Source organism: Musca vetustissima, unplaced genomic scaffold (assembly GCF_032173495.1).
Source record: "Musca vetustissima isolate MV318-11 ecotype Yass unplaced genomic scaffold, APGP_CSIRO_Mvet_v1 utg4378, whole genome shotgun sequence".
NCBI classification, from domain to species: domain Eukaryota; kingdom Metazoa; phylum Arthropoda; class Insecta; order Diptera; family Muscidae; genus Musca; species Musca vetustissima.
In genome coordinates, this window is record NW_026887069.1 from 427,080 (window position 1) to 450,611 (window position 23,532).

Genomic DNA, 23,532 nt, shown 5'->3' on the forward strand with positions numbered 1-23,532 from the left:
TCCCCTTAATATCACCCTATCATTACCAAAATCAATTCTTAGGCCAACAACCATTCTACATACAAAATTTCGTGACAGTTGGTCCATAAGTTTTGCCTTTATCTTGTTTACAAATTATAACGGACATGTCTAGATCGACTCAGCCAGTCGAGATATGACGATCGGTATACTAAAAGTGGGTCTAGGACACATATATAAAAAGCTGTAATACCCTGAAAACGTAGTTGTGTAGGGTATAAAAACACATATATAAGCTATGCTATACTTTCGTGGTACTGTCATTTTTATTTATTAATTTTAGTGTGTAATTATATAAGCGAACTATTATTTTCCAAATGCACTGGCAGAAGCAGATGCAGCACCACCATAGCTGGAAGCCGAAGCTGAAGCAGCTGCACCATAACTACCACCGCCCCAACCTCCGCCGCCATGACCGCCACCTCCATAGCCGCCACCGCCATAACCGCCTCCACCATAACCACTTCCACTCCAGCCTCCGCCGCCATATCCACCGCCGCCATATCCTCCACCACCATAACCTCCCCAACCTCCGCCGCCACCTCCATATCCTCCACTTACATAATGTACATGTACCGGGATAGTTCGTACCACCACGGGAATTGTGGTAACTACTGGTGGCGGTGGTGGAGGAGGAGGTGGTGGTGGGGCAATGGGTTGTACGACACCAATAACAACACCACCCAGTCCACCAAAGTGTCGGGCACGACGTACTCCAGAAAAGTCCTCTTTCACCTCAGTAGTATCCGAATCTGCATCAGCCGAAAATTCCTGATTTTTAATATCGACGTCCTGAGTTGTCACCTCACTCGGCCTGGCGAAGGCACAATGTGCCATCAGTATCAGTAAAATAAATTTTACTGATAGCATTTTTTTATAAGTTGGGAAAATATAGTTCTTCCTTCGAATTGTTGTAGACTTCGTAGTAAAGTTAGTTATGATTAGAATGCACTCAGCTTCGAACTATTTATATGTGATCCGTAGATTTGATTTTTTAGTATAAATTTTGCAGGAAATAACATTTGGGACTTCCAAAATACATGTTTAGAATAAAATACAGAAAGATTGCATTCAGAAATTTCAATTTAGAAAATTAACACCTCTGTGTTTTGTTTCAGAGATGTGCAAATTTTACGGTTGACGATTATGGACGATAATGTTGTGGTTGCTGATGATGATGAATGCTACTGAATTTTGTTTATGTAAAAATATTATTATTATTAGTTAAACTAAAATTAATTAATTTATTTTAATTCAATTATTATATCTTAAATACCCTGTATATAACTTGTTTCTGCATTAACACTTTCACTGAAGGTTAGACTAATATTAAATGTTGAAGAACTGACTTATACAAAATTTCTTTTAATGTCTGTTTTATTTTTAAAATGTAAATAAAATATCGAATAATGTATGACACCATTTTATAGGGGCTACCGGAAATTTGGGTGAATACTGACATTTTTGGTATGGATATATTCTGCTCAATGAAAATTCTAAATATAAATTTACAGGCAATGTGGACGAAATATTAGCCCAAACTCCCCATAAACCTGAAACTTGGGATGTAGCGTGTTGCTCCCATCTACACGGAAGAGTAAGAACCCAAAATACCAAAATATAGCCGATTAGGCTGAAAAACGTGGCCAATTGCCTCCAACATGGATATTTTTAGTACCGAGATTTGCTACTCAATTATAATCCTGAAGCGGATCAACTCTAGTCTTATTCATATTTTAATTACTATAGTATAAACACATACGTTTTATTTATGGACCACCCGGCTCTAATTCGTTTAGTGAACACTGAAGGCTTAAGATCATTACCCACGCTTGCCCAAGTTGATGGACTAGATCATAAGAGTCTAAACGCAACCATAGAGTCTAGAGTCAGCGACAGTCGTTTGCCGTGTGTTTCTTATTGCCAACGGGAAATCGCGACGGCTGACGTTCGCGTCTAGCGGCATGACGCTAGAATAGATTTTATTCATTTTTGCTCAGCGTCATACTCAAAATTTCTCTCTTGCTCTCAATTGAGTTGCCATATTTTAGGTAAAAATCAACAGTGCTGCCTAATTTCAATGAGAATTTATATCAAAACATATGGCAGTGCTGTTAAAAAACAAATATTTACAAAGATTATGGATGTTTTTTAACGAATTAATAATAAAATGGAAGAAAAATAATTTTTTCAATAATTTTATCCAAGTTCCTTGACATTATTGTTTATTAAATAATAAATTGATTTTGGTTTGCACAACGTAAAATTTTCTGTCAGAAAATGAAAACAAATAATTGACATTTTGTGCCGCTAACGCTAACTCTTTCGTTTGGTTTTCACGCCGGCGAAAAAGTATGACGCTGACTCGTGACTCTCTGGTTGCGTTTTGACTCTAAGCTGGAAGTAGTTCCTAAACAAGGAGGAGTAGCCAACATTATTGTAAATCTTGTTGTTTCGAGTTTCTTCACTGGCGCCCAACGTGGGGCATGCTTTATTGACGTCCAACGTGGGGCAAGCCACATTGACACCCAAGGTCGAGCTTCTTTATCGACGCCCAGCATGAGGCCTGCTTCATTAACGTCCAGCGTGCGTTAATCCCTAATATTTAATTAGAACCAATGTCCAAAAGCTCGATCTATGGGGACCACCTTAAAAAGTAGACAACTTTGGATAAGTTCTTGTATGAAAATTGTCTACGCAGTAAGAACCCAAAATACTAAACTACAGCTGATGCACGCAAAATTTATCAAGGCTTTAATTTTTGGCATAAGAAAAAATCTTAAAATTACAACGTTTATTATATTGATCAAAAACGTTGATATAAAATAAGAATATGAATATATTATAGTAATCTCGAAAAAGTTGCACATTTTCGCGAAATATGAGAAAAATAATAGAAAAATAGGAGATGATGTCATTATTTTCATGATATTCATGACATACGCATCGAACAATTAATATTAAAATATCTACATATTCTAAACACCACGATAAATCAAATGATATCAAAATCACACATGTCTGTGTAGGGTTTGTAAATTACAGCGACAACAAAACAAGATATTAAGGAAAATTATTTGTTTTCGGTTCGAAGCAATAATTGGTCGAGTAGATTCTTGCAGTACGGGAACAGACCAAATGTTATCATAATAATTTTTTATACCCTACACAACTATGTTGTCAGGGTATTATAGCTTTGTTCCGCCGTAAGAATTTTGTAACGCCGCGAAATATACCGATCGTCTTATCTCGACTAGCTGAGTCGATCTAGACATGTGTGTCCGTCCGTCTGTCCATTATGATTTGTAAACACGATACAGACCACAGTTATGGACCAATCTTCACGAAATTTTGCATGTAGGAAGGGTTTTGGCCAATGAAGACCCCTATTGTTTTTGGTAAAGATCGGTTAATATTTAGGGGATGATATGGACCAAATATTTAATTTTTGTCGGTTCTGATCATCGCGACATTTTACATGCAGAAGAGGATTAGGCCAGAGAATATGAATGCCTGCTTTGAAAAAATTGGACATTTTTTAGGGTCAAATGGAAACTGACTTTTCTGTGAAAAATGACAAAATTTGTATTCTATGGCGTATATATTTACTCGTTACGCATATAGACCCGCGAAGTTGATAGTGTATCCAAGAAGAATGGTTGACCTTCAAAATGACTCCAATTACGTTGTCGTAAGTACCAGGATGTGGGAGTTACACACAAATATTTACAGGTGCTTACGTATTCAGATATTATTTAGTAACCCATTACCTCATTAGAGGGCGGAAATATAGCGACAACGCCTATAATTTTCAATAATGATCTGATTAAAATTTTGGGATGAAGTGGACCGAAAACTTAATTTTTTGTGTGTTTTCTCGTCGAATATAGGCGAACATCACAACACAACCCACCGTGAAGGGAATCGGAATAAATCCAATCTTCCAATCCATGTATATTTTGCGAAGTTTCATTTGACGGCTAAGATGTACTACATGTTGCATTGAAGTACCCAAAAACTCGTAAAACGCGAATAATTTCCGAAAAGTCCATATGCCTTCAACGCGCATCCGATTTCGGTGCACTCTAAAAAAATACATCGATCTATACCTATAGGGTGGAGTAGATGATAGATACCAAGCAACGGCTCTGATTGGCTTTAACATGGCGAAGTCCAGGTTTATCTTGGTCCCTCTTTTATCTCAATTGCGGACACTGACCTCCCCGCGGTGCCACCTGGTGAGCTATTTAGATTTAGTAGATTTTAATGCCAAAATCGGAAAATTCAGCCTCCATGAAGAAACATCAGACGATGGCATGACGTTGATTGACTTCGCGGCATCAAAAAACATGGTAGTTAGCAGCACCAGATTCAAGCATCTCGATCATGTTGTGATAGACGGAAGGCATTTATCCAGTGTTCTAGACGTCCGATCAATCCGGGGAGCGAATTCGACCATTACCTTGTGGCAGCCATGGTACGCATCCGTCTTAATATAGCAGCAAAGGTGCGATCTAATGTAACACGGAAACTCGACGTCGAAAAGATGCAAACACAACTGATAGCAGAAGCCTACTTCGCTCAACTTACCCAACTGCTTGACGAAAGCACCTCTTGTTCCGATAATAATATAGAAGCACAATGGCAGAGAATTGCCCACTCTCTACAAACTGCAGCAAAAGCAACACTTGGGTATCAAAGACCACCATCAAGAATTCCGTGGTAAGATCAGGAGTGTTGTAATGCTACTGATAGTCCAAAAATTCTACCAACGGGTAAAGGCACATCCTCCTGTAGAGATAAAGAAGGAAACCTGGTGACAGATACAGACAGCATGTTGAGGATCTGGAAGGAGCATTTTGAAAAACTTCTGGTATCAAATAGTGGCACTAAAGTGGATACCCTAGAACCAATAATAGATGACTGTATAGAGTGTATATCACCTAGCCAAAATGAAGTCAGAATAGCAATCAATCGGCTGAAGAATAATAAAGCAGCTAGTGCCAATGGGTTACAAGCCGATCTATTCAAGACTGGTGGCCAGATGTAAGGAGCATGCACCAGCTGATTAATACAATTTGGCTAGAAGAATGCATGCCCAATGATTGGAACTTCAGCATCCTGAGGTTCCAATGCGGCTTCAGACCTGGCAAATCCACCATTGACCAGATTTTTACTCTGCGCCAAATCCTGAAAAAAAACCCACGAAAAACACATCGACACATTCCACATATTTGTCGACTATAAAGCCGCATTCTACAGCCCTATCCGTTCAGAGGTGTATAAAGCCATGTCCGCGTTTGGCATTTCTGCAAAATTAAACCGGCTATGGAGGATAACTTTAACAGGCACAAGATCAGCAGTTAAAGTCGTAAAGGATCTCTCGGAACCCTTTAATACCGAACGAGGATTCAGACAAGGTGATAGTTTGTCGTGTGACCTTGTTAACATTCTGCTGGGAAAGGTCATGTGAGATGCAAATGTCAACTGAAATGACAATCTGTACACCAAGCAACACATGTTACTCACCTTGCGAGCGGTAACAGCCATCTTTGAACGAATTGAGAAGGAGTCTGCCAAAGTGGGCCTGACAGTAATTGACGAGAAGTTCAAGCTGATGTTATCAACGCGCAAGACCTCTAGTATACTCCGACCAACTATGGAACTTGAAAACTATAGCTTCGACGTAGTTAACGATTTTATATACCTTGGTACCGCAATAAATAAAACGAATGATATCAGTTTTGAAATTCGGAGAAGAATAGTGTTGAACAACAGATGTTACTATGGTCTGAGTAAGCAATTCAAAAACAAGGCCACCTCTCGCCAAGCGCACATTCTACTAGACACTGATACTACCCATGCTGTTGTATGGATCTGAAGCATGGGTACTTGTGCATGGCTACTTGCCTCTTGCACTCCAAGAGGCAGCTCTTGTAGTATTTGAGAAAAATTCTCCGGAAGATCCATGCGTCGACAGTGAATATCGCCGTTGAATGAACAATGAGCTGTTCTCGGCCATTGACAGACGTATCGAGCTGCAGCAACTATGGATGAAGATGCCCCAGCTCAAAGAGCATATACAAACGAATCATCTGATAGTTCACACAGAAGGGGAAGGCCACGAATCCGATGGAAAGATCAAGTGGAAGACAACATTGACGAACATGGTCTTTCAAATTCGAAGAACTGCGCAAAAGATCGACGCGGCTGGAATGTTCTGTCACAAGTCAGAATAAAACTTTAAACTATACAAATTATCACTTTTTTCTTCTAACCCTATTTCGCTTATTCCATTCTTATTTTATCTTTCGAAGACGTCTTCAAAACCCAGATAACGGAAGAGGTCAGTCTCATGGAATACGCTCAATATCCAGAGAATAATTCTTCTATCTCGATAACACTTCTTCTTATAAATCTACGATGTGTTTATGTCGAGGACCTTTAAACCTTACGAAACATCTTATATTCCTATATTACTCTATTCGTAGAGAAAGTATTTTGTGATCGATAACCCATTCTAGTAATACATAATCTCATCTATCCCGATAATCATGTTGCACCTGTCCTGCCCATAGAAATCTTTTTCTGTCCATCGAAGACCTTTCCAATCCACAGAAAACCTCTTATTGCATAGCCTCTTATTCCTGTAACTTATCTAACTATCAGCAATTATTACCATTTACCCTTTAACGAAACCACTGTTCCACTTTTGCATCGATTTAAAAAATTAACACCTCATCAGTGGAAGACGAAAACAAACACCGGCAACTTGTTCCGCTAGTTTCATGGACTAGCCATGAATGCTTCTGCTGCTACGGCTGTAGCTTCTTGTGAATCATTTCAAAAATAGAAAACTGTTAAAATTTTTCAGGGCACACATCGCACAATTGAAACGCAGAACATTGGCTCTGAGAGATCGACCGTCAGAGAGAACTCAGCAACAAATTTTGATTGTCGAACAAGCAAAGTGTGTGTCTCCAGTATCACAGTTACCATTTTATTTGCTGTCCAAAAATCCCCCAATGCCATTATGATGAAAACCCCAACATTCTACACATCATCTTCTACATTATGTTGTTGTTGAGGTCGCTGTTTATGTTGGAGCTTCTATGCTAAATATTGTGTAAATAATCGAAAATAGTGATATTGACAGTGTGCTATGAAATGGAAATATATAGAAGCCTATGGCCCAAAACAACATTCAGTTAAATTCCATTCGATTAGTAGTTTAGTGAAGACGGCGGAGATTACATATCCAAAGAAAAAGATTGGCAACATGAAGTGGTTAAGGAATTCTGTATTCTTTGTGGTAATATTGCAAATTAATTTGATTTGCGGCACACCAATATTGGGTGGAGGTAGTGAAGCGAGCAGCAGCAGTGCAGTAGCCACAGCAACTGCTACAGGTGGTGGTGTAGCAACGGCCTCTGCCTCGGCATCAGCTTCGACAGCTTCCAGTGGTTTTGCTCCCAGCGGTTATGGATCATATTATTATCCCTCGTTTGTCCAACAAGTTCCCGTCCAGATTCAAACAATTCCCGTTGTTCAAGCATATCCTGTATACTCGGCTCCAAGTGCTATTGGCGGTCTGGGTGCATTTGGTGGAGCTGGTTTTGGTGGTGGTTTCAAAAAATATCACGAAACATATACCGTTCGTGGTCGTGGATTCGGCGGTTTCGGTGGTCATGGTCTGGGCGGCCTAGGTGGCGGATTTGGTGGTGGCCGTTTTAAGGTGCATTATTCGAGTGGTGGTGCTGGTGCATTCGGCGGAGCTGGTCTCATTGGTGGCGGTGGTGCATTATTAGGTTAAGAAATCGAGAATAAGGAAATAAAATTACAAATAAGAGATAACACTTTTTATACTTTTTTGGATATGGGTCTACTAATAGAGGTCTTTTATGAATGGTCTTTTGTGGATAGAAGATGATTTCTATTGATAGAAGGGTCTTCTATGGATATAAGAGGTCTTCTATGCATAGAAGAGGTCTTCTATGGATAGAAGAGGCCTTCTATGGACAGAAGAGGTATTCTATGGATAGAAGAGGTCTTCTATGGATAGCAGAAGCCTTATATGGATAGAAAACGTGTTCTATGGATGGAAGATTTTTCTATGGATATAAAAGGTCTTATATAGATAGTGGAGGTCTTCCATGGATAGAAGAGGCCTACTGTGGATTGGAAGGGTCTTCTATGGACTGAAGAGTTCGTCCATGGATTGAAGAGTCTTCTATGGATTGAAGAGGTCTTCTTTGGATAGAATAGGTCTTCTAGAAGAAGTCTTCTTTGGATAGAATAGGTCTTCTAGAAGAAGTCTTCTATGGATAGAAGAGGTCTTCTAGGGATAGAAGAGATCCTCTGTGGATAAAAGAGGTTTTTCTATGGACAGAGGAGGTCTTTTGTGGATAGAAGGGGTCTTTTGTGGATAGAAGAGACCTTCTATTGTAGGAAAGGTGTTCTCCCGGATTGAAGAGGGTTCTATGGATATTGGAGGTCTTCTATGGATATGGGAGATCTTCAATGGATACAAGAGGTCTTCTATGAATAGAAAATGTCTTCTATGGATAGAAGAGGTCTGCTATGGATTGAAGAGGTCTTCTATGGATAGAGGAGGTCTTCTATGGGTAGAAGAGATCTTCTATGGATAGAAGAGATCTTCTATGGGTAGAAGAGGTCTTCTATGGATAGAAGAGGTCTTCTATAGATAAGGTTTTTTATGGATGGAAGAGGATAGATGAGGTCTTCTGTGGAAAGATGAGGTCTTCTAAGGATGGAGGTCTTTTGTGAATAGGAAATTTTTTCTATGGATAGAAGAGGTTTTCTGTGGTAGAAGAGGTCTTTCGTACATAAAAGAGGTATTCTATGGACAGGGGAGGTCTTCTGTGGATAGAGGTGGTCTTCTATGGATAGAACAGGTATTCTATGGATTGAAGAGGTCTTCTATCTTCCTGCTACAGCCCGGCAAGGGTGGTAGTAGAGGTGGCAGCACTCTCATTTGTTGCCATTAGGAACGTCTATGATATATTCTCTCCACAAAGTGATTCTTCAGGACACAATAAATATAAAAATGGCTTATTATGGTTTTTAATTAATTTGCAATAGCTTTATTTATAATTAAAGATCAAAACATTCATTTTATATTTCCGCAAAAAAATATTTCAATTCCACCTTTCAATAATCCGCTTTAGCACACTAAAACGCTTCGAACCCAATTCAGCGATAAAAATCACCACAGCAATCCCGTTCATGGCAACATAAACGTAGTAAAGGCCAATCAAATGTTTATGGGTTATTTGACGAATTTCACCCGAATTTATGTGACCCTTAGGATTACGAAAATACGGATGGACCCATTGACGGGCTACTAACGAAGTAATGCCGGCATCCGAGAGCAACTTAAATTTCCGATTAAAACTGGGCAATAGAATTGAATGTTTGGGAAAATACACCACACAATGATACAAATAGATGACCTCATCCACATAGGTTAGGGTCGATGTCTTCCAATTGATCATATTGTAATATGACATAAAATCCAACACTTCTGTGGTTGTAAATGGCATATCCACAGCGTTGACGACATCCAATCGCCCCACTGTATCCGATATTATTATGGTTTTATTGGGTGGATAGAAGTCCCGATATATCGATGATAGCAAAGTGTAATCCTTATCGATTAGCTCATGTATGGTCTTTGGGGTGGATTGCCGTTTTGCCAGTCGCAGTGTATCAAACATTTTACCCTGATAGAAATTACGCAGCTGCATTGTCCACAGCAGCCAGGCGGCAAAAAGGAAACGAGCGAAATTCCGCCGTGGAACCGTATAGCTTGGGAGAGGACTTCCCAGCAACGTTACAAATAAATGATGTATGGCATATTTGTTGTGAGCTCCCAATATGAAGTTGCGTACCCTACGTTTGCCACACCGTTCTACCCAATTGATTAGGGCAATAAGGATTAAAAGTTGAGCCAGAAGTACCTGCCATGTATTTATTTGCAATGGATTCAACAGTTGTGTTATCGGCCCTAATGGACGTCCTCCGCGTACTACGAAAACATACGGCGATGGATGATGTGTATAGGAAATGCTAAATTGCTGGCCATTCGGCATAAGGGCACCCAGGCCGCCAATAGCCATATCAGCGCGTTGTTCATAGAGCTGGGAAAGAGAGGGAGAGAGAGAGTGAGAGAGTGAGAAAAGACGAAGTAAAACAATAAATTCATGGAGATTTTTGCAAATATGTTTGAAATAATTATTAGAACCCGTTTAATCCATAGAAAACCTCTGCTGTCCCTAACATTAAACATTTGTCTAGTCATCAGACTAGACAGAATACCTCTTCTGGCTAGAGAAGACGTCTTCTATAGCAGAACATCTTTTTTGCCTACTGGAGACCTCTTCTGCGCACCGAAGACCACTTCTGCCCACAGAAGTCCTCTTCTGTTCACAGAAAACCTCTTCAGCCCATAGTATACCTCTTCTGTCCACATAAGACGTCTTCTGCGCTCCAAAGACCTCATCTGTCCACAGATGACCACTTCTGTCTTCAGAACACCACTCCTGTCTACAGAAGACCTCTTCTGGTTACAGAAGGCCTCTTCTGCCTAAAGAAGACCTCTCCTGTCCAAAGAAGACCTATGACTATAGAAGACCTCTTCTCTTTTTTGTCTACAGAAGACCGACGAGTTCTGCGCATCAAAAACCTCTTCTGTCCACATAAGACCTCTGCTGCCCACCGAAGACCTCCTATGTCTACAGAAGACCACTTCTGTCCACAGAAGGCCTCTTCTGTCTACAGAATACCTCTTCTGTCCACGAAAGACCTCTTGTTCCTACGGAATACCCCGTCTTGATACAGAGTACTTACTCTGACTACAGAAATCCTTTTCTGCCTATAGAAAGCTTCTTCTGGCTACAAAAGACCTCTTTTGTCTACAGAAGATCTCTGCTACCTGCAGAAGATCATTTCTGAGTATAAAAATCATTGTCTGGCTATAGAAGACCTCTTCTATATACAGAGTCTTTCTGTCTTCCGACTTCACAAGACGCTTCGGTCTAAAAAAGGCCTCTTCTGTTTACAGAAGTATTTCTTCTGGCTAGAGAAGACCTCTTCTGTCTGTCTGTCCCTAAAATACCTTTTCGGCCCATAAAGAGTTTTACTATGGCTAACATCGGACTTCTGCAGCACATTTGGATAGAAGACCTCCTTTATCCATAGGTGGCCTCATCCATGCATTAAATGTTTTTTTAACTGATAGAGGTCCTCCACAATCGACATAAAATCTCCAAATCTCCTTTCTTACTTACATCTGCTAGACATCCCGTGAAATTGTGTACATTTCCCGGATTATGGAAGGTCTGCGGAAAACGATATTCCAATTTGATATTCATTGTTGAGGCGACCAACTTCAAAATTTCTCCTTCGATACCACCTAAACGATGCATTTCTTTCAACTGAGTTTCATTGCGCTTATCTCCATTAAATATTAACATCGGAGCTATAATCCGACCACACACTGTCAACTTGCAGCCATGGAAATTCTTCATATTATCCGGAAATAGATAATCATAACGAAATCGACCATTTTCGTAACGATTGATTTCCTTCATTGTCATTTCGGTGTTGCAATAGTCACCCGTGTACAGCGAATAGGTGTGGAAACTAATGAAATTCTCCTGCACAGGTCTGGTCATGATCACTACATTCTTTACATTCATTTTACGACAAATTTCAAATATTTTCATCATATCTTCGTTGAAGTGCCTTTGATAGAGCATAAACCAGGTAAAGACAATGAAGAAGTAATACTGACGATCGTGAAGGGTTTTGGGAATGTTCACTTGAAGGGCTCTGAAATTGCAAACAAAAAATATGGAATAGAAGTAGAGAGGGCGGTATTAATTACTTGTTATTCTAAGGTGCTGAAATGTGCTTGGCTATTAAATTCTCGCAGCAGATAAATCAAATTCAAATTATTATTGAGATTATTGAGAAAGAATTTTAAAACTGTCGAATGATAGAGACGATGTTGATCACAAAAGTCGAGACAATTTTCCATAATAATTAAAGTGTTGGTCCGTGGACTAATATATCTCATGACCATGTACAATGCGACCCGACCATATTCCATTAATTCGTTCAGTGGATTTCCAATATCTCCCAAAAGATGATATGTATAATCACTATAGGACAGTGCCCATCCGAATAGGGAGGTGCAAATTAATAAGGCGAATTTCTTTTGCATGTTTTTAGTTAATTTTTTTGCTCTCAAAACTGTTTTCAACTTATTACGGCAAAATTTGAAATTGAACTACTCGCATATAAAATAATTATTTCGTAGCTTGTTACAATGTTAGAGATTTTATTCGAAAGATTATTTTGTTATTAATTGTCCTTCATTACAATTTCAATATTAATATTCAATTCATATCAATACTCCAATGAGATAATGCAAATACGTTAACTGATTATGGTCAGGGAAGGGAATAACAGTTGCTGTAGAATTTGGATTCACAGGGTCCCAAAAATAAACAAATATCCGAATTAGGTCCCATTGAATGGGAATTACGAAGCGTTGGTGCTCGAATCCTACTAAATCGATTTCAACATAATAATTTTTATATTTTATGAATGGGCACTACTTTCTCGATCTCCCCGATGGATCAATCCAAATAGTGCTATCAGAGTTTTTCTTTAAATTTTTTTGTTCCTCTCGGCCGCATACTGCTAATAAATATGTAGTACATTTTAGTATTTGTGTATCCTTCTAGTACGAATTTGTACGAATATTCATTATCACCGCCCGTTTTTCACAACATCGAAAGTTTAAGAACACTTCACTAAATCATTCGCTGTTGTATAGGTCATACAGGCATGTCACGGATTCCGATCGTAATGTTTTCAATTCCATATTTCCATTTGATCGTTTTTGTTTTACATTTTCTAGACTCCGATTGATTTTTTTAATTCCGAAAACTGAAAGTTATTTCAGAGTGTTTTTAAGTGAAATGTTCTGAAACTTACAAAATCAAAATTGGTTTCATTCCGAAAAAAATCGTTTTCTGAAGAAGCTTAATACAGAACTAACTCCGCTTTCGATTGGAAATCATTTCTGTGAGATGTCTGATAAATACTAAATTTCGGTTATATGTCTCTACTTTAAGTGCAAATTTTAATCCATTCTGGATTTATCATTCATTATGTAATTTACTAAATTTGAGTTACCGTTATATCGGGGCTGCCCTGAAACTTGGGTCAATATTAATAATTTTTGATACGGATATGTGTTATTCAAAGATAACCCAAAATACCAAATTACAGACAGTGCGGATGGAAAACGTGTTCAAAATCCCATATAAAGGTATTCCCCAATTCTCGGTATTTTAGACAGGGTCTCCAGTTGAATTGGCTGTAATTTGATACTTTGGTTTCTCATTATAAATCACATCTCCGTATCAAAAATTATTAATATTGACCGACGTTTCAGGGTATCCCTCATATAACGGTACCCCCAATATTCGGCGTTCTAGAGATCTTGGATACGGTTTTCCACCGAATTGGCTGTATTTTGGGTTCCCATTGAATAATATATATCTGTTCCAAAAATTATTAATATAGACCCAAGTTTCTGGGTATCCCCCATATAACGGTACCCCCAATATTCAGTATTGTGGATATTTTTATTTTTTTTTCTGTATGTTCAAGTTCCTATCATATCATGAGTTTTCTCCTAGGAGGCCCTATTAATTTTAGATATTTTGATTATTATCCTCATGTTCTGCCGAACTTAACATTGATTTTAACTTGTTAATTATAATTTCCAAAAAATATTTTTGCATCTCGTTTTATTTTGTAATAGCTTAAGCTACATATTAAGTTTCAGATATCCATTTCTACCGGTTCCTTTGTAATATAATATTTAGTACTTGTTAGTACCTTTTAGTAAAAATTTCTAAATTTTTTTCCGGAGTTCTACTTCGTACTGTTGCCAAGTAATACACGTAATTTTTAGTACATTTTAGTATCCTTTAGTACCAATTTCCGTCTTATCACAGACATTTCGTCTGGACGTGATGGTCAGTCAGTAACTTATAAAGCAGTTTTTGTTTTATATATAGAAGAAGATACGTTGGCTCTGACATCGATAATGTGTTGATTTTATCCGAAGATGATAACTGTAGTCTTTATAGATGATTGGCTAATACTTAGAGAATGACATTGTTCAAAACCAATAGAATTATGATTTTATCTACAGAAGGCCTCTGCTGGCCATAGACATCCTTTGATTACCTTAGAAGAATACTTCTAATCATAGAGACCTCTGATGTTCTCTGCCATCTGCAGAAGAACTCTGATATATACATCAGATATCTTTCTTTGTTGGAAATCTCTATCTTCTGTGGATAGTAGAGATATAGCGGGTAGCACATGTTATTTAGTCTATGGATATACCTATAGAGAATAGTGATTAGCAATGGTCTTCTATGCTAGCCATAGAAGGTTGTTAGTTCTGCTGCTCTCTAGTAAACCTCACTAACCATAAAAGACGTGGGCAAGCCACAGAAAGTCTCTAATTATAAATATGTCAAAATAGTTTCAAATAGGTTTGGATCATATCTATTGAAATATATAGTCGAGTTAGCCACGGACACACGATTGTCTGTCTATAGATATACCATCCTGTCTATAATCCATATATTTTTGATTATATCGGTCCAATATTGATCGATTTTGCATTTTCTCTAATTACCTCCTAAAAGTATGCTCTAAATTTGGTAATGCATTGTGTAATAACGACTTATATTTTCCGTCATTATTTCCGACCCTATAAATTATGTAGATTCTCTGTCCGGGTAAATAATGGTAAAATATCTATTACGTTTTAGTACCCTTATAGTATGAATTACAATTTTGCACATCGCATCATTTTTTATGCAAAGACCTGCCTTTATAGTGAAGATTTCCATTAAAATTGCACCATCAATGAAATTGTCGGTATTTTTAGTATATCCTCATAATAATGATCCAGCCCATTTATCATTACATCAAAAGGTCAATGCAGTATAATATATTTCCAGTGTGGTTGGAAATATCAGTACTATTATTTTAGAAAATTTTTGATCCATGTGGAATTAGAAACTATATTTCATATAACCGTTAATAATTTTTAGTAAAAATGTTTGAAAATTATTTCCATAAAATTTTGTTTTTGCAAAATAGTCAGGCTGAATCCCAGTTTGTTGTTTTTATAAAAAACAACTATTTATTAGTGGGGTATATATGGCATTGTTTGCGGAGGGGTAAGGCAGGGAAGACTATAGTTTCGGATCACGCCACTGATCCTCATCAGTTCCCTTAGTTTTTTGTTGGGATATTCTCCCCAGAAGCTATTGCTTCTATACAAAAAACCTTTCATACCCAAATGTCTCTTGTAACAAAGCGAAGTACTTAGCTGACCAACGACATAAACTGCATGAGAATTTCGCTGGAGCCTCACTTCGAGGTTAACAAGGCATTTACAAACAATACCACACCTTTCCCACTGTTGTGTGTTGTCACATCGCGACAAATGCACACAACGACTTTGTTGGTGTTGCTAGTGTACAGCAACAAACCAAACAGTTTAACCGTGCCTGCGTCTACAACTTCAGTAGTGTTGGCGGTTTGTTTGGGATACCATTTGTATTTTGTTTTTGCAAAATAGTCAGGCTGAATCCCCATTGAATCCCAGTTTGTTGTTTTGTTTTTTCCATAAAACATTTTATTTGCCATAGTCAATGAGTAATACTAAAATTCGGATATCTTTCTCTAACCTTTTCTATTTAGTACTTTTTACTACAAATTAAAAAAAAAAACTTTTTTAATTTGTTAAAACAAAATATACATATAAAATTTCAGGACTCTACCTCTACTCGTTCCGTCGTATACAATAATTATTACTTTAAGTACAAATGTCAAACAAAATTGCCAAAAGCATTGTTTTTTTATAGAAAAAGCCTTATATCCAAATTCTATAACCAACCGTACCTAAAAAAATGTACTAAAAATACAACACATTGTATACGGCACAAAGTGTTGTACTTTTTAGTACATTTTATAACATATTAATGCAAAATATTTATGTATAAATTGTTATTGTCATAGTTCCAGATAATTATTTAATAACAAGTTCCTATCTTCATCCATTCTACCGTACACAATATTTAGTACTTATATTCGATTCGTATTCTATTTGTTTATAATATACAAAATATACAAAAAATATAAGAATTTCAGAATTATACTTTTTCCCACACTGTGCAATATTTTGTATTTTTAGTGCCATTTAGTACGAATTTTCAATAAACCATGCCTCTTATTTATACTAATAGTTGGACATTTTTGTACTCTAAATTTACATTTATATTTTTTACCATTCGCTGTGGTACAATATTTAGTACAATTTTGTGCTTATCGATCTATTTGTAATAGTTAAGCGACATATTAAATTTCAGATCTCAATCTATAACTTTTCCATTACAAGTTAATATGTTGTACCATTTTAGTACAAATTTCAAAAAAGATATTAACGGCTGAAGTTAGAATCTTGAAATTTTGGGTGAGGGTCACTCTTGGTCCAAATGTGACAGATAAGGCTGGGTTTTTGGAAATTGGTACCAGAACGGTACGAAAAGTACTAAAGAGTACTAAATGAGATACTATTTGTATTTGGCAAACCGGTGGAGCTAGAACTCTGAAATTTGGTTTGGTGGTCGTTGATGGAGTGTAGGATAGATGTACCAAAGAGTTTTTGGAAATTCGAACTATTACTATCCGAAAAATACGAAAATGTACTAAATTTGGTACAATTATGTAGCATGTGAACGGATAGCGCTAAAAACATGAAATTTGGAGTGTGAATTAAAGTTGAGAAGTAGGGTACATTTAAGGAGATGGTTTTGTACTCATGTGTACGAAAAGTACTATATGGTACTATATTTGGTACAAATTTAATTTGGAGATACAAATCGAGCTGGAATCCTGGAATTTGAAATTAAAATTACCGTCGGAGTGTACGATTGGGATATGAACGTAGTTTTGGAAATTTGTTTCTTATGTGTACTAAAAGTACTAAATCGTACTATAATGGGTACAGTTTGGATTTGGGTGAACCGATAGAGCGGGAACAATGAAACTTAGAGTCAGGATCACTGTAGGGGTTTGGGATTGGGGTCAGGATTCAGTTTAACAATTGGTACAATTTGAATTTTAGGTGAACCAATAGAGCTAGAATTATGAAATTTGGAGTCAGGATCACTGTGGAGGTATAAGAATGAGATATATATAGAAGTTTTAGAAATTTGTGCTAATGTGTACTAAATATGGTACAAGTTGTATCCTGAACTTAGAATCCTGATACTTGGATTTAGGAACACTGTGGAGGTGTAGGACTGGGGTATTGGGATATGAACGTAGTTTTGGAAATTTGTTTCTTATGTGTACTAAAAGTACTAAATCGTACTATAATCGGTACAGTTTGGATTTGGGTGAACCGATAGAGCAGGAACAATGAAACTTGGAGTCAGGATCACTGTAGGGGTGTGGGATTGGGGTCAGGATTCAGTTTGAGAATTTAATGCTTAGGGGTAGTAAATGGTACTAAATTTAGTACAATTTGAATTTTAGGTGAACCAATAGAGCTACAATCATGAAATTTGGAGTTAGAATCACTGTTGAGGTGTAAGATTGAAATATGTAAAAGTTTTAGAAATTTGTAGTAATGTGTACTAAATTTGGTACAATTTGAATTGTGAGTGAACCGATAGAGTTGGAATCCTGAAACATGGATTTGGAATCACTGTGGGGGTGTAGGGTTGGGGTATGTAGGAAGGTTTGGAAATTGGTACTACATCGTACTAAATTTGGTACAATTAGAATTGTGGGCGAACTGATAGAGTTTGAATCCTGAAACTTAGATTTAGGATCACTGTGGGGGTTTTGGTTTGTGGTAAGAAGAAAGTTTTAGAAATTCGTACTACTGTGCACTAAATTTGGTACAATTTGAATTGTGCGTGAACCGATGGAGTTGGAATCCTAAAATTTTGAAGTAGGATCACTGTGGAGGTGTAGGATTGAGGTATGTAGGAAGTTTTGGAAATTGGTACAATTTGAATTGTGTGTGAACTGACAGTGTTGGAATCCTGAAACTTGGATTTTGCATCACTGTGGGGGTGTTGGTTTGGTTAAGTAGGAAGTTTTGGAAATTCGTACTACAAAAGTGTACAAAAGTTGGTACAATTGGAATTGTGGGTCAACCGATAAAGTTAGAATCCTGAAATTTGGATTTAGGATGAATGTGGGGGTGTAGGATTGGGGTATGTAGGATGTTTTGGAAATTGGTACAACTATGTACTACATTTGGTACAATTTGAATTGCGGGTGCACCAGTAGATTTGGAATCCTGAAACTTGGATTTAGAATGACTGTGGGAGTGTAGGTTTGGGGTAGGAAGGAGGTTTTGGAGTTAGAATCCTATAACTTGGATTTAGGATCACTGTGGAGGTGTAGGATTGGGGTATGTACGATGTTTTGGAAATTGGTACTACTGTGTACTACATTTTGTACAATTTGAATTGTGGGTGAACCGATTGTCTTGGAATCCAGAAACTAGGGTTTAGAATCATTGTCGGTGTGTAGGATTGGGGTATTTAGTTTTGGATATTCGTACTACTGTGTACTAAATTTTGTACAATTTAAATTGTGGATGAACCACTAGAGTGGGAATCCTGATATTTGAATTTGGAATCATTGCGGGGGTGTAGGATCGGGGTATGTATGAAGTTTTGTTGGATGGCTGAACAGGGTACTTATGGAAATAATGTGTGCTAAATGGAAAATTTGTTTATCAATGACAAAGCTGCATACAAAATTTCAGAGTTGTAGTTCCAATCGTTCCGGCGTAATACAGTTTTAAGTACTATTTAGTACCATATTTGTACTAATTTCCAAAAAATATTTTTGCCCATCATTCTACTTGTAATAGCTTAAGCTACATACCAAATTTCAGATATCTATCCCTACCTGTTCCATCGTAGTATAATATTTAGTACATTTTAGTACCTTTAGTACTTATTTCCATAACTTCTTCACAAATTATGATTTGCTTATCATTGACAAGGCTGCATGCCAAATTTCGGAGTTCTACTTTCAACCGTTCCGCAGTAATACAGTTTTAGTACTTTTTAGTACCTTTTAGTACTAATTTCCAAAAAATATTTTTGCACAGCATTCTATTTGTAATAGCTTAAGCTGCATACCATGTTTCAGATATCTATCTCCACCGGTTCCATTGAAATATAATGTTTAGTACTTTTTAGTACCTTTTAGTACGAAATTTAAAATTTTACACATTCCACTTCGCTTGTCATAGACAAAACTACGTAGCAAATTTCAGATTTCTACATATAACCGATTCAGCGCAATACAGTTTTTAGTACTTTTTAGTACCATTTAGTACGAATTTCCAAAAACCCCGCCTCATCACACGCCTACTCACCAAACCCGACCTACATGCCAAATTTCAAGTTTCTAGCTTTAGCCGATTCGTTTGAGCTTTGATGATCAGTCAGTCACTTAAGGGCTAAGCAGAATGCTCGCGTTGAGCCACCCGTCGTTATATTTTATCGAAAATACATCAACCACAGGGAAACGATATGCGTTTGTGTTATCGTTTCCTTGTGGTTGTTGTATTTTCGATAACATTTCAATTTTTCCTTTATGATATCAAAAGTGTAGTAATATTAGAAGATTTTTGCAGTAGGGAAAAAGGCCAATTGTATTCAGTAGTTTTTTTTTATTGTAATGTTTTAATTAATATTTATATTTTTAGAAGTATTCCTATAATAAAAAATACAAACAAAAAATAAAATGAACAACAAAATTTTTAAAAATAAAAGAATTCAAATCATACGTAATTTTTTTCACGTTTTTGATTGAAATGTTTCACCAATTGACGAGAAGCATATTTGATGATAGTCTTGCAATGTCTTTTAACTCTGCTGCACCCTGAGATCTTTTTTTTTCAAAAAGAACATAAACTGCTTGAAACATAATCTTCAAATAGTTCCCTCTATTTTCTTTGAGATTTTTAAAATGAAACTAGTTTGCCGGATTATCAACCGAATTGCAGCATTGTTTGAAAAACCTCGTATTTTTAGCAATACAAATTAATCCTCAAACTTATATCCTAAGTTCAATGATTGCATCCCCAGAAAAATCCTCAGATCCCCAAACCAAAAATTTCATCCCCATTTCCAATAAAAATCCCCAATTTGGGCATAAATCCCCTAAACTGGCAACACTGATATTGGTACATGGAATTTACGAAGGCTCTACGAAGCCGGTAAATTGGTTAACACTATTTCGGTAACGAATAGATTAAAAATATATATTCTCGGTGAGACATGGTGGCCTGAAAGCGGTGAAATTAATTCTCAAAACTCATCAGAACCACATCATCCAAATATATGCACCCACTGCCGATAAAAGCAATAGCGAATTTAATCTGAAATGAAATTAAAGATCTGCTAAAAATAACAAAGCCTCAGGAAATAACAATAGTTCAGGGCGATTTTTACGCTAAAATTGGAAGCGAAAAAGTTCCTGGAATAGCAGGAAAGAAACGTAAGAGGAAATAGGTTAATCTAGTTCTGTCAATAACACAATATGAACATTATACCATGTTTTGACTCTCCCCCCATGTTTTGAAATCTCCCCAAGGCAGAAAAGGAAATATTGTACAGAATCAAATAGATTGCATTTTTATTGAATCGAGTTATGAATCATCCGATACAAAATCTTCAACATACCTAGGTGCTAACGTTCTATCAGACCACAATCTCCTGATGATGAAATTGCGCACAAAGGTTATTATTAAAAACGAAAAATATCGACGAAAGCTTGATTAACGAAAATATATATAAAAGCTATATCGAAATATAAACTTGTCACAGGTTAGGTTATACAAATTTCAGTATGTTTTGTGGATATGACCACATTTCGAGTTCTTGGTGCATCATTTACATAAAATCGGGAGAAAATATATATGGTAGCTCTATCCAAATTTGAATCGATTTCAACCAAACTTAACACATGCTGAGTTATATTAACTTCAGTATGTTGTGCAAGATGTTATGCCAATCGGCCTAACGTTGGGCAAAATTTTGCAAACGTAAGGCAATATAAATTTCAGTACGTTGTGCAAAATTTTGTAGCAAACAGCTAACCTTTGGTGCACCTTTTACTAAAAATGGGATGAAACTATATCTAGGAGCTATATCTAAATCTGAACCGATTTCAACAAAACATGCCACACGTTATGTATTACATCTCTTCAGTTCGTTGTGCAAAATTTTGTGCCAATCGTACCCACCGGGGGTGTCTGGTGTAGAATTTATATCTATCTTCTAGGTTATACTAAAATCTGAACCGATTTCAAAGAGACTTGTCAGAGATTAATTTATATTGACTACAGTTCATTGTACACAATTGTGTGGCAATTGGACAAACTTTGGGACTTTAGTGCACAATTTACAAAAATCGGAAGAAAATATATATAGGAGCTAGATTAAATCCATAGAAAAAATATATGGGAGCTATATCTATAGCTGAACTGATTTCACAAAACATAACAAACATCATTCTAGACTTTATTCAGTACGCTATGCCAAATTTCGTGCAAATAGAAAGATATACAGAGTTGCCCATATTCGACGGACCCATCTGGCAACGCCATAACTTTTGACAGAGATGTCACATCGCTTAATGACATACCGCGTTTGAAGTGTCAGTCCAAGCAGATTTTTACCATTAAAAAATGTGAGAAGTGCGCCTTCTAAGAACACCATTAAGCGTTTATACGAAAAAATTTCGACTTGTAAGGCTCTTTCTAATCCGAAGAGGTCATATAAAAGTCAACCAAGGCGTTCGGCCGAGAATATCGCTGCCGTACTAGCCAGTGTTGAGAGGTCCCCAAGAACATCCCAAAAACGACTTTCTCAGCAGATGGGCATGGCTCAGTCCACTTTACAACGGATTATTTGCATTGATTTGCATTTGTTCCCGTACAAAATTCAAAGAATGACGCAAAGAATGTTGCCTGCGGACAAGCCTCGTCGATTGGAATGGGCCCAAAAAGTCATCGAAATGGCCGAAGATGACGAGCAATTTTGGAACAAAATTATCATGTCCGATGAAGCCCATTTCACATTGAGTGGGACCGTAAATAAGCAAAATTGCCGTTTTTACGCCATTGAAAATCCTCAGGAGATTCAAGAAGTGCCTCTTCATGACGAAAAAGTGCGAAAACGGTCATTGGGCCGTTTTTCTTCCAAAAAGAAAATGGCCATGCTGTTACCATCAATCAGAAGCGTTATCGCGACATGATGACCAATTTTGTGATGCCAATTATTCGTCGAAAGTGTATGAGGCAGTTCTGGTTTCAACAAGATGGCGCTCCACCGCACACAAGTCGCATAACAATCGATTTTCTGAAGAATTTGTTTACGGGCCGTTTGATGTTGAAAAGTGGTGATTTGGACTGGCTACCGCGTTCGCCCGATTTGACGCCGCCTGACTTCTTCTTGTGGGGATATTTGAAGTCAAAGGTTTACGTTAACAAGCCAAGAACCATAGAAGAGCTCAAGGACAACATTCTTGAAGAAATAGCCGCTATTCCGGCCGAAATGTTGGCAACAACGATGGAAAATGCAGCAAAAAGGGCACAATACGTCATCAACGCCAGAGGCGGGCATTTGAGAGATATCATCATTCTAGGCCTAAATCATTGCCCCATGCAAAATTTCGTGCAAATCGAACGATATATAAATCTGAAACGATTTTTCCCAATTTCAATAGGGTTCGTCCTTGGGCCGAATAAATGACCTATGGCAAATTTCATCCAATTCGGATCATAAATGCGACCTGTACTTTGTTTACAATTTAACATGGACAGACGGACAGATGGACGGACGGACATGCATATATCGACTTAGAAAGTGATTCTATGCATATTCTCAAAAGTAACCATGTGTCTATCTCGTTTCCTTTTGCCTGTTACAAACATATGCACAAATACATAATACGCTGTACCACAGTGTGGCGAAGGGTATAAAAATAAAAAAAACAATATTTTGAGCCGGATATTAAGTAGTAAATCCGATAAAAATACGGTTCATTAAACGTTTGTTTATTAGATTTCTAATGATACGAGGTATTGAAACCGGTTTTATTATATAAATAAAATCGGATTTTCCTTACTCGAAATTTATTTTTTTTATTTATTTATTTTTGACTATTTGGTATAACTATATATGTTTTCAGAAAATAATAAAAGAATTCGACAGTTCTACATAATGCGAATTTTCGCCTCCCCCACCCCAGCCCTTGGTGTCCTCGATTTGTCTCACTGTGTAATTAATAATGTCTTTATTTATGTTTATTTTTACAACGCATATTTTTATAAAAACTTCACCT

The 23,532-nt window shown here is 37.1% G+C and overlaps 3 protein-coding genes across 3 annotated transcripts; 1 reads left to right on the forward strand and 2 right to left on the reverse strand.

Annotated features, from left to right (window-relative positions):
- Positions 1 to 324: 324 nt before the first annotated feature.
- On the reverse strand, positions 325 to 855 carry LOC133334565 (uncharacterized). The gene has a single exon (XM_061542879.1). The coding sequence runs from the start codon at positions 853 to 855 to the stop codon at positions 325 to 327; it is 531 nt and encodes a 176-aa protein (XP_061398863.1).
- Positions 856 to 7,297: 6,442 nt separating this feature from the next.
- On the forward strand, positions 7,298 to 7,831 carry LOC133334566 (keratin, type II cytoskeletal 3). The gene has a single exon (XM_061542881.1). It carries the CDS (start codon positions 7,298 to 7,300, stop codon positions 7,829 to 7,831), a length of 534 nt encoding a protein of 177 aa, XP_061398865.1.
- Positions 7,832 to 9,176: 1,345 nt separating this feature from the next.
- Positions 9,177 to 12,265, reverse strand: LOC133334567 (uncharacterized). The gene is made up of 3 exons (XM_061542882.1): positions 12,129 to 12,265; positions 11,328 to 11,871; positions 9,177 to 10,178 (listed from the first exon to the last, which is right to left on the reverse strand). The coding sequence occupies exons 1-3, from the start codon at positions 12,263 to 12,265 to the stop codon at positions 9,177 to 9,179; spliced, it is 1,683 nt and encodes a 560-aa protein (XP_061398866.1).
- Between the last annotated feature and the right edge of the window lie 11,267 nt (positions 12,266 to 23,532).